Source organism: Lichenostomus cassidix, chromosome 14 (assembly GCF_008360975.1).
Source record: "Lichenostomus cassidix isolate B80296 chromosome 14, HeHo_3.0, whole genome shotgun sequence".
Lineage (NCBI taxonomy): Eukaryota > Metazoa > Chordata > Aves > Passeriformes > Meliphagidae > Lichenostomus > Lichenostomus cassidix.
Genome location: NC_139495.1, coordinates 3160321 through 3178623, shown reverse-complemented (window position 1 = coordinate 3178623; position 18303 = coordinate 3160321). Strand labels below are relative to the sequence as shown.

At 48.2% G+C, this 18303-nt stretch overlaps 1 protein-coding gene across 4 annotated transcripts in view; it reads right to left on the bottom strand.

Annotated features, from left to right (window-relative positions):
- The window catches only part of RNF216 (ring finger protein 216), a 76165-nt gene extending 58352 nt beyond the window's left edge, over window positions 1-17813 (bottom strand). Inside the window, exons 1-5 of one of the 4 annotated variants that reach the window (XM_085074491.1) lie at window positions 17665-17813; window positions 16957-17068; window positions 3152-3280; window positions 1903-2039; window positions 92-973 (exon numbers count right to left, since the gene is read on the bottom strand). In XM_085074491.1, coding sequence (XP_084930617.1) covers window positions 92-973; window positions 1903-2039; window positions 3152-3218 — 1086 coding nt within the window. In that variant the 5' untranslated portion in view covers window positions 3219-3280; window positions 16957-17068; window positions 17665-17813. Of the gene's footprint in view, window positions 1-91; window positions 974-1902; window positions 2040-3151; window positions 3281-16956; window positions 17069-17628 lie in introns of all 4 variants that reach the window. The other 3 variants (XM_085074490.1, XM_085074493.1, XM_085074492.1) reach the window with 3 other exon arrangements.
- Between the last annotated feature and the right edge of the window lie 490 nt (window positions 17814-18303).

The following is an 18303-nucleotide window of genomic DNA, read 5'->3' as shown; positions in this document are numbered from 1 at the left end:
TGTTCAGAGCATGTGAGACTCCACACACCTTGAAAAACCTGTCTGAAAACATCATGCACACAGGAGGCAGAGGAGCCCTGGGAATACTCACTGTCTCTCTGATGAGCAGTGCAGTGAGGTCCTGCTCCTGCCCAGCAGCTCCTTGTTCTGGCACATCCCCCGAGCCAAGTTCGTGCGAGCCCTGGGCGGGGAAGGCTGGCCCTGGCTGCTCCTGCTCGTTGTCTCTCCCTGCCTGCTGACCTGATTCCTCGGGGGGATGTGCTGGCTGTGGGGAGGCAGGGCCTGGAATCCCATCCTGCTGTGGCTCTGGCCTAGGGAAGGCTGGCCCAGGAGCCTTCTCTCTGTATGCCCTCAAAGGTCCTGGATCTGCCTCTGGCTGTCCTTGCTGAGGAGCACAACCATTTGCTACAGCCTGTGGCTCATCTTCTGGCACTGGGATGTGCTGGGCCTCTGGCTGGCTGTTCTCCTGGATCTCCTCCTGCTTCTCCTCCTGTTCCATGGTAGTTTTAGCAGCTATTTCTTCAAGTTTCTGCTCTGGTTCCACGTCCTCCCCTTGCCCTTCCTGAGCTTCCATCTTCTCCTCCTGTTGAGGTGGAAGGTCTGCATTCTCCAGACTGATGGTTTCTGTGTTATCAGCAGGCTGTGGACCCATCCTTACTGGTGGCAGCAAACTTGGGCCAGGCTCCTGGTTACTTGTGAGTTCAACACTGGAGCCATTCAGCTCAGATGGTCCAGGCTGCTGCAGGGCAGCATCCACAATCCCATCCCTGCTTGGTCCAGCAGTGCTCTCCACCACGAGGTTATTCCCATCTCCCTCACAGGGCAGAGCTGAATCCTGCTCATCCTTCAGGTCTGTGCTCATTGAAGGCTCCACAGCACTTTTAGATCCTCCTTCTCCCACGGAGTTTGCACCTTGCCACGGAGCAGCAGGTCTGATGACATTGGGACGCAGAGGCTGCTGCTGCTTTGGGGTCTGGAAAGGACACAGAGAAAGTAGGAATTCTTGTCTGTATGTCAGAATCCTTGCTCCTAAGAAAACTTCTGATGGGAAACTGATAAACAGTCTGTTTAGCAAGACGCTTAATAAGGCAAAGAACTGCAGGCTGTTTCATCAGTCTGTCCCCAGGTGCTATGAGAACCTTTGGCAGAACTGGGGATGCACAGGACTTTCAAAATGGAATAACTTCCTAATCTCACCTCAGTACCCACATCCCTTCCAGTAAAATAGTCTGGGAAGGAAGAACTAACTGATGACATATTTGTGTTCTCACCAATTTATTTAAACAGTCAGGAACTAAAGCTCAAAACATTAATCTCTGGCCTTGCTCCTGCCTCTGGCAGACAGACTGCTGTATGCCAACAGAGCATGAGTGTTCTCTGCTGCTGTTTTCAAGTAAGAAGCAGAAAGGTCAGCTTTGCAACCCATTTTCTCAGTGCTTCTGGTTAATTTAACAGAAAAGTGGACTATGTTCTTAATATAAGATAGATACGAAATGCTGCAAAAATCTAAGTGCCTGCAACAGCCCAACATGAATGCAAACAGCATAGAGGAATATAAAGCATACAAAGCATGTATATAAATCAAACAAGGCATGGTTTGAAAACACCATCTATGGAAGACCAAGTCCTCCTGCAAAGCACTCTGCCTTTCTGGATTCAGACAGACAGCTTTATGGGAGCTACAACCTTTGTCAAGTAGAACTTTAACTACACAATGCAGTTTACAGTCTGGTTCTCCCCTTCTGTTTCCAAAATATGATTAAATTAAGCCAGCAAAAAGCCATCATTTTACCATTACTTCAGATATCCTAAGGAGATTGCGGTAACCAGGCAGGTTAATCAAAGAAATGCATCAGGTATTTGCACAAGACTTGGCTGTACAGGCCATGAATGAAAAATTACCTCTGCTAAGATGACTACATCATCATCATCCTCTTCCTCAGTCTGCTGCTTTTCTGGCATTTCCAGCAATAAAGGCAATTCTTCATCTGAGGAATCCGATATCGTGATAAGACTTTCATCCCTGTGGTTTATCCAGTCTGCAGAACAGTAAGTAAAGTTAGCTATTGGCTCAAGGTAAATAACTGGAATTACAGGGCACATGTAGGAACATCTGAGAAAGCAATTTCCCCGTTTGCTCTGCAGGAGGGAGCATTCAGAGGTCACCAATTCCTCTGCAAGGCATTGTTACAAGCACTCCTGCATCCCTCAGCCTCCAGCAAAACACCTGCACAGCTCCAGCTCATCACAACAGCACTGCAGGGACAGCCACTGACACTCACACAGAGTATTCTACCCCAAACTCCAGCACAAGTCAAGCTGCTGCAAAAGTTATTACAAACAAGGCATGTAGGGAATACTTTTGCAGAGAAAGCCTGAACTTTCAGTATCTCAGGGACATTACATTTTCTTTGTTAACATGCAGTGCATTCTAGCAGAGAGATAAGGGTCTCCGTGCAATTCAGCCTTTTCTGAAAGAGTGGGACTTTGCAGGAGCACCTTATGCAGGGCTGAGATAAAGCCTGTGGCTGTGGGTGTAGAAGATATCCTGCTATTAGATGACAGCCTTGTCCCTCAAGGTTTGTCAAGAATGGAATATAGATGCTGCTGGAACACAGGAGAGATATTCAAGGCAGAAACAGAGGGTTTCTGTACTGCACAGAGAACACACATTTTATGCTTTCCCTAAAATTTGACAGGTTTTGGCTTATTTTTTTTTGCATAAATGCTCATTTATCACCTTTCAGGCACACAGAGAAAGCATAATTTTGAATTCCACTCTTGGAAGAATGAGTGCCAACGCACACAGCCCTATGAGGGCATGGATTTAGAGTCAGCCTCCCTCCTATGGGATCCTCAGAAGGATGGATCCTCCTTGGATCTGCTGGAACAATCTACACAGTGTTCCCAAGAAGTCAGCAATCTCCCTTAAGGCAGTACAACATGAGAAAGGCAAGAGCCAAATACTTTGCATGCCTGCAAAACATGAAAGAGTTTCTGTAGGTGGCTAAGTCAGTGTAACAGAGCAGTGTGTGACATGACAGAACAGACCCCCAGCAGTTCCCTGGAAGTTCAGTGCCTGTGAATGCTGCTGCTCATAAGCAGAGTTTCACAAGAGCGTTTTGGAAAAAAGGCACAGATCAGTACTCACCTTTCCCTCGGTGATTGCTGAAGCTGTTCAAGTTAATCACTTCTTCATTCCCACCTCTCTCTGCCATTTTAAACAGCTGTACCCAAAAGTGTCAATGCCCCAGCATGGCAGTCAGGCTCACATGAGGAGCTGGAAGATAAAATAAAACCAGGAGGGAGTCAGGCAAACTCAAATGCAGCCCGAAGGGGGCTTTTCCAAGACTTAGCTGCTAGGGGTTCTCCAGGGTCTCTCAGCAGTCTCTCCACATGAATATTTTTCTGTACCCCTTTCTCAGTACTGAAAGGAGATATTTGTTATCTTGTGTTCCAACAGTTAAGACAGACAGACAGGAGACATAGGGATTCTTACAGCTATGCAATCACAAAAATGGAGGATAGATGCAATTCTATCCAAGCAGGACTCAAACCCTCCTAATCTGGGGATCTTGTCTTGTTTCCAACCAAAATCTGATGCACCAACCCACATAGTGGTGTTTCTGCCACCATCAACTGTGAGAGGGACAAAATCCTCTTGCCTGAGCTGTGCCAGGGCATCTCCACATCAACCTGCATCTCACACCCCAGATGATGCCACTACAACCATCCTTCTCACACTTTATGCCAGGGAAGTCACACACAGCCCAGAGGGGAACAGCCAGTGGGGACACCACCATGCCAGCCTGAATTCCCTGAGTGCTGCCAAGCTGAGGCACAACTTCAGAGCCACCAGAGATGCTCCAATCTCACTCCCACAGCCCCCATGTTATTGGCATGTCAGGAGGAAGCTGCACCCTGGGCAGGGCAGTGTCAGTGTGTGGTTTGTGCCTGCACTGTGAAGCTGCCCAGGAATGAGACACATTCCAGAGAACACTTTCTTGCCACCATCTGCCATTTTAAAGAAGAGATTTCCCTGATTTACAGCGAGGATTTGGTACAAATTCCAGGAAACACCATCTGCTCTCAAACCAAAAGGAGAGCATGACAGGAATCAGGTTCCTTCACAGGACTGGGCTTTTTGGAATTAAACTTTGCTACCCCCACCTGTTCTCAGAGAGGCACAATGAACTGGCCAGAGGCTCCCAAACAGGATTAGGGGGCCACAGAAATCACTGCAAACTAAACAGGAGGTTTCCATTTTATGCTCTGTCAGCTTCTAGCTCTCAATTCCCACTATCACAGAGAGGCTGAACACATACAGGAACTCCAAGCACAATTTGCTCACTGGAAGGAGAAAGGAGGTTTTTTTATTGGAAAGTATTCATCTCCTTATTGCAGCACAGAGGAATCTGTACTATTAAATATTTACTGATGCATAAGTTGGAAGAAAGTGGTGGGTCTGCTATAAAATCCTGTTTGCTAGTCCACATGAGCAGTATAAATTCCCCCTCAGTAATTCTACTTAACTTCCTCTGCAGGGAACAGGATTTGCAGCTAGGACAGTAAAATGAAGAGATCAGTTCAGATGCACAAAATACAACAATAAAAATTAAAATATATAATTTAGCACTTCAAAAAGCCCAGCAGCATGAGCTCAGTGCCTGAAGGAACCTTCTCCAGAGGGAACCTCCAGAATAAAGGTTTCAAGGCTTGGCTACAAAGAGCCATGCTCACCTGGTCCCTGCACTGCTCATTGTCCAAATTGGAGGGAGGCATTTGGTGAGGGGAAAAAGCAAGATATTGGGAGGTTTTCCACTGAATTCTTCATCTTCTGCCTTTTAAGGAGAAATAAATCTTTCTTTATTTGCCAGAGTGGCATGAAGGTGCTGTTCCACCATCACAGGCAGGTGCTGGAGCTGCAGCTCAGGAGCTGGGTCACTGTAAGTGCACTTGGTGCAAACCCTGGCCTTTCTGAAAGGTCACATCCACATTATTACACTTGTATTTTCCCTGGTACTCATGAATAGCAATCACCTAGTCCTGCATAGCACTTTTCCATCCTTAGCTGCCTGACTCCTTTAGCAAAGAAAATCAACTCACTTCTTGACATTTAAAAGGTGGAGAAATGGAAGCAGGGATAGGCTCAGCATGGCCAAGGTCACCAAACAAACTCGGCAAAGGATCGCTCTGAGACTGCCTGGGGAGGAACAAGGACATTTGTGAAAGCCACAAATCAGCCCTTGCAGCATCAAGTGGTGCAGACAGGGGCAGGACAGGTGTCTGCTCAATCTGCTGCAAGCAAAGCTGAGTGGTTGGATATTTCTCCCCTCTGGGGACTCTGGTGCATTAGCAGGGCTGGCTACGTGAGGGTGGAGTGACACTGCAAATGCTCAGCAAAGAAAAAATAAAAATCTTCTCCCAAATAGCTCAAATGGTGCTTTGTCCAATGCTGGCTAAACCCCAGCTGTTCACATCCAAGAATGATGGATTAGCCACAAGACTAACATCAAGGTCATATTTTCTACAGGCCACTCTGGTTCCTGTAGAGAGGAACTTGCACACTTCAACTTTCAGCAGTGAGAAGGAGGTACAGGGAATAATCTGAAATTAAATTTGGGATAAAAAACTGTCTGCACCTCTGTACAAGGAAGTGTGCACATATCACCGAAAGACTGAGTGGTTTAAAAGCAGGAATATAATAAATAGCATTAACTGTAATACATAGTCAAGGCAACAACAAAAAAAGCCAAGCTGGAAAGAACTGGCAATTCTTCCTACTTCAAAACAGACTGAATAAAAACTCAAGCAGCTTAATAAAGCCCTGCTTTGAGGGTAAAAGCCAAGCTTCCACCAAGAGCTAGCAATTCATTTTGTCAATACTCAATACAGAGTTGAAGTTTAAACAAATATCCATAAGCATGGGCCAGTTCCATCTAGTGGCATGAATAAGAAGTTTATTCATGTTTATAGCACTAGGCGTCCAAGAATGTGAAGTAACAAGATCAAAGCCACCCTGGAGTCTTGCCCTACATAAACAACAATAAAAAAGCAAGGAAGACAGATGGAAAGAAGCTACTCCACACTACCTCAGTGATTTCAGTGCCTATTTATAGGCAAAGAATAAGGCTACCTATAAGCAAGCTCTAGCATGCCCATCAGCTTTTCTGCAATACAGTCAAGGACAGGAAACTAGAACTGTTTTAACAGCAAAGCAGTCAGATAAACACTTTGCAAGCTTCTTAGTTTTTTGGTTTGTTTTTCTTAAAAGGCTCCCACCTGCACTGCAGCACATCAAGCTGGATTTGGGACTTGAATCCCTGTAACAGTCTCCAGGTGACAAAATTCTCATCACGATTTCTAAGACGCCCACTGACTGTGCAGTGAAACCCAACACGCTGAAGATGTGGTCCCACCCCATTTCACCTCTATATTGCTCCATGTACTCATAACTCAGTCACAGATTATCCAGAGTAGGAAAGGATCAGAACCTTACAGACACCCCAACAATCTCACCCTGTGCCTGAGTGCTGTCCAAATGCTCCTGGAGCTCTGGCAGTCTTGGGGCTGTGACCATTCCCAGGGGAGCCTGGTCAGTGTCTCAGCACCTTCTAACACAGCACACCCAAGTTGTTTCACTGTGCAGACAATAAAATCCTCCCCATTATGGTTTATCCTACAGCAAATTTAGAGGAGAAGAACCCATTAACAGAACAGCTACTGGGAAAACCAGAGCCCATGAGGGACTTGGGTTTAACAGTTCTCTGAGCTGATGAGACCTCAGACTGACAGCTGAGGTCACAGGGACTTCCCGGACAAGCTCCTCAAACATGCAAAAATATCATCCACAAAACCACTGTTTTCAACCACTACTGTGAGGTAAGGGATCAGCTGCTACGAGGTGAAGCAGGTCTCAGGAGCACACAGAATGCTTACACAAGGATTTCCAAAACCCATTCAAAATCCTTTCAAACACCACATGACATATTTTTAGCCTAACCTAAAAATAGCCCCCCATCGGTGCTGTGCATATATTTAATCTCCTGATATATGAAGGCGTTTCTGGACTGCAGTAACTGGAGCAGAACTCAAATCTGCTCCCTCCACCCCACATTTGTGCTGTGATGAGCATCTTCAGATGGTGCTGGAATTTAAACTGACAGTCAAGGGGAGACATCCCCCTTCTCAACACAGTGTAATGTATTTTTCCCCACCACTTAGAGCATTTGAAATCTTGAACTCCCACATACCCAAGATGGGACTAGACTCAAAGTGGTCTTGTCTGGCTCCAGCTCAAGGCAACAGGACTAGAGAGAAAGCAGGGGAGGTAGGAATTGAGATCCCAAACGAACAGGGGGGAGGGGGGGAAAAAAAGAGCAACTTGAAAGAGATGTCAGCAACATCAAATCACTGTGTTTTAGCCTCTCCCCCACACAGAACACCACTGTTGCTCACCTACATTGACAGAAGAGCATCAACTCCTACTTTGTGCCTGCGGGCACCAAACGTGTCTGCTGGTAGCCTGCGAGCAAGGTGAATTTCTGGCTCATTTCAAGCTGCTAAAACAAGCTACTTAAATAATGCAGGGCTTGTGACAACCAGCAAAATGAAAAGCTAAAAATTCAGTCCTTAAAATAAAAAAAGCACAACAGAAGGGAAATAAACCAGCCTGACTTACTGTCAAGCATTTCAGTGAAATATTTCAAAGGGTTCACGATGTGCTGGGGGCTGCTCCTTGTAAAAGGCACTGAGCAAAAAGAAGTTAACAGTGGTTGATCATGTTAAGCAGCATCATCCCAACTGAAAATTAGAAATCCCCTGATCATAAGCCCAACAAGAACTGCTGGGCACAAACAAATCCTATTTGCTATGCACAAGGCAGCTACTGCCACTGCCTCACACCCTGCAAAGGGATAGAGCCAGAGGTCAACACGTGGGGCTGCAGCAGGGCTCCTGCCAGCAGGTTTGCTCAGTTCCAAGCCCGGGAGAAGTGGAAAAAGCATTGATCCCAGCCCAAAAGCCTTCCCCTGGCCTCTGAAGGGAGGAATGTGTGGGAAGTGGCTCGCAGGAAAGACAACCTGGTTTCCAGCAGCACAACCTGCTACAGGTATTGGCCAAAAGCTCCTCTCAGGAGCACAGACCAGGGGTAGACTTATGACAAGAGCATCCACGCAGTTCTGCCACCAATATTTAGACACATAGCATGTGCTGAAGAGAAACAATAAACCAGAAGATCATTTAATAACAGAACTGGCTGGTGAGTTACAAAGTATTCCCAAAGTGTTTCCCACATTAACAGCTGGCTTGGTTTACCAAATGATTTTAAACATGTACACTCTCTGAGAAGACAGGATTCCTGAGATCTGTGAAAAATCAAGGAACAAAAGCTGAAGTGAACAACAAAAAGAGCCAGGTAACATTTCTAGGGCAGAAAGCCAGACAATTGATTTCATCACACTAAAACATAAGACAATACAAGAAGCATTTTGTGGCAAGTAAGTCCAACCTGAATGTTCACCTCCTCTGACAGACAAGACACTCAACACACACAGAGTTCAGAAATTATCCCACCAGAGCAGCCACTATTTCCAAAACCATGCCAGCCTACAACTGGCTCTGGCACAGGACATGAATGAAGATGGAAAAGAGGAAAGAATATGGCAGCAATCACAGCTTCTAGTTACCCCCCAAAGTTCCCTGTTCCTCACCCTCTCTTACCCATGGAGAAAAGCACTGAGGGGAGTGATGCCCTTTCCTGCCAGACTCACCACTGGTGACTGCAGAGTCAGCAGTGTGACCAAAAGCACATCAGGAGATGCTCCAAAAAGAGAGGCTACAGATTAACACAGCACGGGCTACATCTCTGTGTCACTGCTCCAGGCAAATGAAAATTGCTTACTCAGGAGCAATCAAGAGAGCAGATATTTAAGGCTTACTTGGCTTCAAATCCCCAACTAGATTTTTCCCTACTTTCTAAGTCCATTCAAGACTTACAGGAAACATCTTGGCTGTCTGTACATCATAAGATTTCTCATCAGCCTTATTTGCAGTTCATTCCATCAAGGTCACAGTATCATAATTATTAATCATAATTGTTTGAAGTACCCAATCACCATTTTTATCTGAAACAGGAAGTACAAGAGGAATGAAATGAGCCCAGTTTTACCTAATTCACCTAATAGCTAGCCACATACATTGGCATAAGTTTTCCTTCCTAAACTACTTGCATTTCCCTAGCAAAATATCTGCTCTGTGAGCTACTCTAAAATGTACAACTGTTTAGGAACAGTTGCATTCATTTTTCCAAAACTAGGCAACACAAATGAAAGTTTCCCATTCCTTTGAGCTATTCCCTGGTGACTGGCATCAAGGTCAACTGCTGGACACTTCAGTCACTTCCCACGACCCCCATCAGTGCCTCTGCTAAATAACAGGGCTCCAGATCATCACATCTCCCTGACCAGCACGAGACTCCTCATTTTGATGCATGCAAAAAACCACTCTCTGCACAAGAGGTGGAAAGCTTTGGATCTGTCATTTCCCCCTGCCTCTCATCCAACTGAGTTCTGAAAAAAAAAAAAAAGTAAAATCTACAAATTCTGCTTGGAAAGGAGAGTTAATGCCATTACCTTGAGCAGCTCACTTGAAGAGTGAAGTGAAAATTCAAGGTTTTGAGGGAGGAAGAGGCATTCCTGGAGTTAGTTCCTGTAAAGGGCAGTACCCTGCCTGCCTCAGACTTCTGGCATGTGCAAGATCATCCAGTGTAATCCCCTAAATCCGAAACCTCCCTCCCACATCACAAACACAGGTGCCAGTTTGGCATTTCATGTTCAAGCAACAATTCAGACCCCAGCAGCTCAGCACTTGGCTACAGACTTACACACAAACCCAGCCTTCCCAGGCTCACAGCCTATCTCCCAAACCATTATTTTAGAGAACTGACTTGGTCTGATTTTGTGGCATAAGGGTGGGGATGAATGGGAGAGCATGGAAACCACGTGATTTGCAGCTTTGTTGCATCCAGAGTGAGTTTTACTTCCAGTTTCCTTTCCCTGAACTCACACGTCCTTCAAGGGAAAAGCCAAAAGCTGCTTTGAACAGCACTGAGATTCAGACACCAGTGGGTTTAAAGAGCTGGACTCCACAAACCCCCAGGTGCTGCACATACCTGTCACAGCTCCACACAGAACTAACTGCAGCTGCCTTCTCCTCCCCATAGGCCCAGCAGCCACATGGAAAAGAGCAGGAGAAAAGTCCTGTGTGCTCCAGGATATGCAGCAGAGTGCTCCTTGGTTACTTGTACTCCATAGAGCCCTCCAGGAGAAAGGACACAGCATTTCCTCTCCAAATCCTCAGTAGTTTTCCTACCTTTTTTCTTTTCTTTTTTAAGGGATCCTGAATGCCACTTTAAAAGGCTTAACAGAACAAAGAAATCCAAGTGCAACCTTTCAAGTAGTTATTTAACAAGCTGGATGCATGTCTTCAGGAGCATTCAGGTTCCCATCCTGGCACTGTTTTCACTGGAGAGGAAACAGAAATAAAGGATTTAAGGTTGCTGGGACAGGCTGTGGCACTGGCATTCACACTGATGAACAACCAGCAGCCTGCTCAGCTCACAGCCCTGGTTGCAGGGGCACTGAGAGCAGGGAGAACCAGGCTGCACACAACCAGCAAACTGCTGTGAAAAGTAGCAGAGGGATAACTAGACCAAAACCAGGAGGGCTGGAAAACACAAAGTCAGGTTTAGCTCCAGTAGGAGCCAGAGGACTTGAAAATCACAAGAAACTGATAGGCTCTGATGGGATCCTGGATGTTGAGTAGTTGCCCATCAGGCCAACTCTGGAAACCACCTAAGCTGCACTTGGGAAGTTGTGCTCCAGAAAAAAATACAAGCATAATGCACCACCAGGAAAAAATGTGGAAGGGTGTATTTTTGTATTTTGTTTTAAATGTGACCTGAACCTATCACAAGAGACTTTTCTTTCAAGCACAGCACACCTCACCTCGTTCACAAAGCTGCTGACAGCACAGAAGCTGAGACTTGACCTTGAGGTGGCACAAAGGGAAAAAAACCTGACTGACTGCAGCAGCCCACCTTGGCAAAAAGAAGGTCTCTGTCAATCTGCCCAGCACTTTCAGAACTACTGACTTAAAAGCCTGCCACCAACCATTCCAGGTGTCAAACATCCCAAAGTGAGGGACTTCCAAAGAGAATGACTTCACAGGTCAGATATTCTGGTTATAACAGCTGTGCCCTTTCAGAGGGCCACATTAAGCACCTGCACTTGCCACAATTCCAAAGGTCAGTGGCCAGAAGCTGTGGCTTCATGTTCAGAAGGGTTTCACTGCAATACTTAAGGATGGTCATGTTCCCATACCACAGCTTGTTTCCTCATCTCCCACTGAGCTCCTCCAGCATTTCTTACAGCTTTGAAAGGAAATGTCCTGGAAAACATCTTTTGTAGGATTCAGATCAGATATCCTCCACATATCCACCATGGTGGAATTGGGAGAACAGAATTAAGGTAGTAAAATAAACTGCAAGAAGGGGGAAGATGTTAAGCTGCAGCCTAAACTGAAACTATGCAGCCACAGCCGATACCTGACTAAAGCTACACATGCTCCTAGTCCAAGGTCAGGCACTGCCTTTGAAAGATGCTTTTACACAATCAATTAAGGGTTTAAATATACACAAGAGCCAGTTTAGAGCCAGACTGGGCCAAGAGGCCAAGCTCACAGTGATAAGTCTTAAATGGCCTTACCTACTGGGAGTAAAATACTGACAGAAACCTTGTTAGGCAGGTGCAGCACCTGAGCAGCAAGTCCATGCTCTGCACCAATTTCTACTGGAAAGAGTAAAAAATAAGCTGCCTCTTGCATCCAACAACTGCTGCAGGAGAAACACTGCCACAGAAAAACTGCAAGTACATCCTTACTGCTCCAGCATTGCAGATCACCAGTTGTCAAAAGATTTTTCAGCCAGCCAGCAACAGCCTTTGTAAAACTGGGTTTAGTTTTGTTTACAGCCACGAGTAGCCTTGTGGCCAATTCCAGCCCAGCAAGCTCTCAGCAGTGAAAACCCAGGGCAGCCTTCCAGGCTCATGACAGTTGTCCAGCCTGACTTCATCCACCTCACGTGGCAGTGGCCACTGTGGAGTTTGAGTATGTTAAAACAGCAGAAAAGCAAAGAGGATGCACTTGAGGAAAGTACCATTATATCAGAGCAGAAAACAGTGAAATTAGATTGTGGCAGGATTTAGAAATGCTCCACATGCAGCCTGAGTCCTTTCTGAAACTACTGAAGTTCACAAATGAATGAATGATGAGCTAAAAAGCAAGGAAAGAAGAGCTGCACATTAATTCTCCAGGTCCCCAGTCCTGCAGATTAATGAGACTGTGAGGCACCCGCTAATCTCACCCCAAGGCAAACAAACATTTCCCAGGCACAGGACTACAAAAACCACCAGAGGCCACAGCCAGGAGGTCACACAGGCTGCACTCAGACCAGTTGCTAAGGACAGACTGTTTGAGGCAGTGAATCCTGTGTCCACCCTTAGTCACCACACTCGTGTCCAACACTGGGTGAGCCCTCACAGCGGAACAGAAATTCTCTTCCTGGGTGTTGCAATATCAGACAGATTATTTAACCACCTGGTTGGAGGGACAGTAAAAACAGCCATAAACTGCTCAATGAACACAAACACATTGAGCTGAGGAGCATTCTCCAGACAGTGTCCAAGGCAGAGGTGCGTTCCAGCCGTTGGGAGCTGGTCTGTGCTAGTCCTGGCAGATTCAAGGGCACCTCCCAGTTGATACACAAAGAAGCCTAAAGCACAACAGGATTCTGCTTTAACAACCTACAGAGAGGGCATCAACTATTTACATTAGCCAAGTTACTGCTCCCAGGTCTTGCTCATCCGTAGCTAGAAATCCCAGCAGCACAGGAGGTATGAAACACCCTATCCTGCTGATTTCCTGACAGAAAAAAAAAAAGAAGCTGCTTCCCTGCCTCCCCATTATGCTGCTGCTGTCATCTCCCTCAAATTGCATTTCAGCACACGACAGCAGAGCAGGGAGAGGAGGAAAGTCCTCAGCAGCATCGTGGCTGTGCTGCAGGCAGCTGTCAGCACTGCTGTCCCTTTCCTCTGCCATCCTCCTGAAATGTGTTTGCCCAACAGAGCCTGTACTTGCCAGGGGTACATGGGGTACTGCTCCTTCCACAACTGCCCTTCAGAGGCCTTCAAGAAAAACAATCCACAAGAAGTATCAGGGAGAGGTTTTCTTTCCCCTTTCATCACACAGAAATGCATCCTGAATTTGGGATGGGATTTGGAAGTAGAAGTATAAATCTGTTCCTAACTCCAGTTTTGCAAGGCCTGCAGAAAGTCAAGCCCTGCCTGCCTTCCTCCAAGGAACAGCAGGAGCAGTGCCCACAGCTTGGTAAGAGCGTGTCAGGCTGGATAAAGCAGCACAGGAGCCTTGTGTGGGGAGTGCTTTGGACAAAACATATTACTTGAGGCCATTTTCTGTCCTTACATTCCCCCAAAAAGAGATTCTAGCTAGTGCAAATCCCGACCACCTTGTACTGCAGAGCAGCACCACGTGATGCCTCTACAGATCCCATCCAAATGTTTCTTTGAATAATGCAAACAGTAGCTTGGCCTCCTTGCAGGGGAGAGCAGGCTGAGGGTGAGCAACACCATGCTTGGCCTCCGAGGCCAGCTGAAAACATTTCAGGTCACCCTGACACCCACACACACTCCCAAGTTTTATTTCAGCTCATCAGCTTCGCTGCTCATTACAAGGAGCAACCATAGCCTCCAAAACTCACCCTGGGAGCAGTCAGGCACCACCAGCATCAGCACAGGAGTGGGGCTCCCTAAAGCCAGCAAGGAAACCATGTTTAATTTAAATTCCTGCTGACCTGGGTCAGGAACACCATGAGGTGACATCGTGGCTCAGTGTAGCAGCTGCCCCGTGTTGAAATCCTTCCCTAAAGCCCAATGCTTTTTCCACTTAATCAGGCACTGACAGTTCCTCTCATGAACGCAGGGAGGGAACCACAGCAGGGCTGGTAATTAGGAGAGAGGTGTCATTCAGAAGGAATATCATTTCCCATCCTCAGGAATTAAGGCTTCTCGAGGATCGTTACGAATTTAAAACCACTGCAAGCCCTTAAGCACTGACCCAGAGGAAAAACATCACTCCTGAGATGGTCCAAAATAAACCTGAAATTCTATAAAAGTGACATGAAGGCTGCTGAGAACGAGATTATCCCAGCTCAGTGAGACATTCCTTATTATCTCTCATCTCAGTGCTTTGGCAAGGATAACTTATTCAAACCACCAGGATGCTGCTAAGTGGCTTTTTTAACCCTTTTTCCTGTTTTCTCTGCCTACCCCTCCCCAATTCCCCACTTCCAGTAACCTGCTCTAAAACAAAACTACTCCAGACGAATGTTGACCAGCTCCTCATTCAGCTCCATTTCAAACACAGGAACTCCCAGTCAGTACACAAATAACCTTATCTCCTGGGCTGCTACTGGCAGACAGCTGCTGTCCCTAGGCAGCTGTGTGTTTCACACCTTCTGCTGTATTTAAAAAGGCACCTATCCCACTGGGATAGATCCTATTGAGAGTAATCCCAGTTACACGAAGCAGCTTGAAACCTCACCATCACTTCACTGCACACACAGACTCAAGACTATTAATGCCTTGCCTTTAACTAGTTACAATGATGTCCAAATTCAATAATTTAAAGGGAGTCTTAAAATATCTCCAGATCAAATCCATCTGCAAAATAACAAAAACACAACCCCAGACTTCCAATGAGAGGAATTAGTGGTGCAGTTCTGACTGTCCCAGAAAGAATGCAGCTAGTGGCAAGCCCTAACACCCAGCACCGCCGGCACTCAGACACAGTAAACCACTCACAATGCCTTTAGAAAGATATAAATAAAAATAAGACACCCATTCCAAATTAATGAATGGGAGCTTCTTCCAGCAGGCACTAAACAACACCCAAAGGGCTCCACATCTCTTGCACTTGGGTTTGTGCTACTACAGGTTGCTAACCAGCTCCTGGCCCCTGGGATATGCTTCCTGTCTCTCTCCAGCTGTGCCGGAGCCGCCGGAATTGTGTGTTTGCCCCACCTATTTTTGCCACAGGACTTTTTAGTGATTTGTGTCCAATTTCAAAGCACAAGTCTCGCCGGCGGCAGGAACGCCCACTGCATTCTCAGGCAGACAAAGCACTGGTCTACCCAGGAATTTGGACTTCCGAGGCAGCTCCTGAAACCCCAGCCCGGGAACAGGCTGCCAGCACCCTGCTGGAATCCACACTGTACCTTATCACCACTAACACCTGTCCCAATGCTCTTCTAGGAACTGCTGTTCCTGCCCTGACTGCCTGCAGCCAGGCCAACCAGCAGGAAAACATCCTAGGAAGCAAGAAAAAGAGATGGAAGAAGGCCTGTTACCACAATGCAGCACCTCCAAGCAGGCTGAGTGTCTACAGATCTTCAGGAAATGTGTCTGAGTCCTTTCCCAAGCCTTAGTGTTCCAGGCACAGACTCCTGTCAAGATGATTGTTTATTAACATCCAGTCACACCACGAAGACACCCAGCACATGAAATCTATTAACATGTTTACAATTGCAGAAGGCCTGATGTCAGGCAGTGGAATTTTTGCACAGCATTCATCCTGGAAATCAAAAGCACATATTAAAAGCTGTAAATCCTACAGTTCTGGAATTAAAAGCTGTCCCTGCAATCCTACTAGTCCTAAAGAAAATGGGTTCTACCACATGGTTGAGCTGCACATTCCTGTGGCCCTGCACCTGTTCAGGGATGTTCCAGAACCTGCTCAAGATTTGGGTCTGCCAAATGATGGGTCTCAGATTTCCTGCCTCACCTTCCAAAAAGGTTGCTGGAGGAAAAACCCTCATGTCATCCTCTCTGAAAGCAGGAGAGGCCACTTCAGCTGAGCATGCAAAGGCTGTCTAAATGCCTGATGGGGGACACCTGCCTTTCCCTCCATGCTACCACTGGAAAGCTGCAAGAGGTCCAAAGCGCATCAGGTGGGAGAGCAGAAATTGTTAAGAAAGAGGAAACAACCACCACAGAGACAGAACAGAGAAACAGAGATCTGCCCATAGGTCTTAGCACCAGGACTGCCTGTGCCTCTCAGCCACCAAGGCACTGAGTGATTGCCTCTAGAACTGCTGCCTGAAGCAAAGCAAGAGCTTGCTGTTCCATAGGGCAGGCACTGAGCTGGGAAAGAAACACAAGGAATGCTCTGAAAAGCACATGGACATCAAGCTTCAGTCCCTCAGCATCACACCTGGATTGTGGAAATAAAAGTGCACAGCAGCAACATCAGCTTTTCTCTTTCCAGGCATCAGAAGTCTCAGGACAGTGACCAAACCACAAGAAACTGAACAGAAACATCAACAACTAAACTTATTTGTATCAAAAGCACTAAGCACCCGTCAGAAATATTCCAAGGTAAGGCATTGGAGGACACTCAAAGACAACACTCCAGGTCATAAAGCACGGGTGAGATGAAAGGAAAAACCTCCCAGGGGGACTCACAGGTGCAAGCAGCCGTTATCCACCCAGGAACACAGCTGCAAAGCCAGGGGATACATAGCATGACAGCAACTCTTTAAGCCAACCTACATTTTGCCCACCCCAAAGCACTGCCCCGGGCGAGCTCACACTCTTCACACACACACTGGAATTCCCCACAGCTCTTCAGCCTCAGAAGACTTCGGTGGGAGCTTGGCCTGCCTCCAGCCTTTGGGGGGAACAAGGTCAGCTCCACAGGCAGAAAAACCCATTACTTAAACCCAGTGTACATTAACACTTCCAGGCTGGGCTCTGCCTACCACGCCGAGCCGGCACTCGGATCAATAGAGAAGGAAAGAGGAGGAGGAAGAGGAGTATCTCTTACACTGATCCCTCAGCTCCGAGGACAGCTGTGTTTGGGGTTTCTTTCCCGCAGCGGCTCCCACAGCAGATGCCTGAAATGTCGTGATGTCCCAACGGCACCGACTGCTCCCACACTGCACAGGGGTCACAAGAGAACAAGCTTTTACCCTCCTCTCCCCACCAGCTCCGGCTTATCCCCGACACAAACCCCCGGCCCGGGGTAGCGGGACAGCCGCCAGGAGCCCCCGGAGAGCAGCGCCTGTCCCCGGGTGTCCCTTGCCGCTGCGGGGGACACAGGGCTGTGCAGGACCCCAAGGGACCTCCTGACCCCGGGGAGAGGGAGAACGGACCGGCCGTGAGGGGATGGAGGGGGAGGGAAAGAGCCCAGTGCTGAGGGAAGCTGGAGGGGGAGCCCCCGATCCTGAGGGAAAGCGATTCGGCCCCAAATGAAACTCGAGGGGAACGGGGGGAGCCGTCCCTGAAGGAAAGCGCTGGGCGGGGGGAACGAGCCGTCCCTGACGGGAAGCGAGGGGAAGGAGCGGCCCTGAAGGGACGCGGGGAGAGGGGAGGAACGAGCCGTCCCTGAGGACAGGCCCCAGCCGGGAGCAGCGCCCGACCCCGCAGCGAGGGGGTCCGGCGAAGCCCAGGGACGCCCCTTGTGTCGGCGGGGCGGCGGGGCTGTCCCGGCACTCACCGGCCTCCCGGGACGGGAAGGTCCCGCGGCACTCACCGGCCCGCCGCCCCTCCGGCCCCGCTTCATTTAACCGCCGCTCCCGCCGCTTCCGCCCGGCCCGCGCCACGTGACCGCGCCGCCCCGCACCATAGAGACACAGCGAGGGAGAGACAGAGCGGCGCGGGGGGACAGGCGGGCCCGGCCCGGCTAACCTACCATAGAGAGAGGGGGCGGTCGGCCAGCGCCGCGCCACGCCCCCTGCCGGGCGGGCGGTGTTCCCCAGGGGAGGGGGCGTGGCCCGAGGGAGGGGCGGGGCTAAGAACCGCACGTGCATGCGGGGCGGGGCTGAGGTAGAACTTTTTGGGTGTTCAGTTTTTGGGAGGTGCGGGACCTTTCCGCGGGATCCCCGCCTGTCCCCCTCAACCCTGGAGGTCAAGCGAGTGACAGGGACCCCCCGGGACACGGTGTGTCCCTCTCGGGTAATTCCTGTAGGACGAGTAGAAAATTGAACTGGGGGATTTAAATGAGTTGCCACGCAGCCAGAAAAGAGGCAGCCGATTCCTTGAGCTCTGTAAGATTTCCTGAGAGAAATGGGAACATTTTAATTGTGCTTTCAAGAGGTTCGAGTCGCAGAGAAGTGCTGGAGCGGCCCCTCTGCAGCACACCGGAGCAGGTTACAGGGATCCTCCTCTCCCT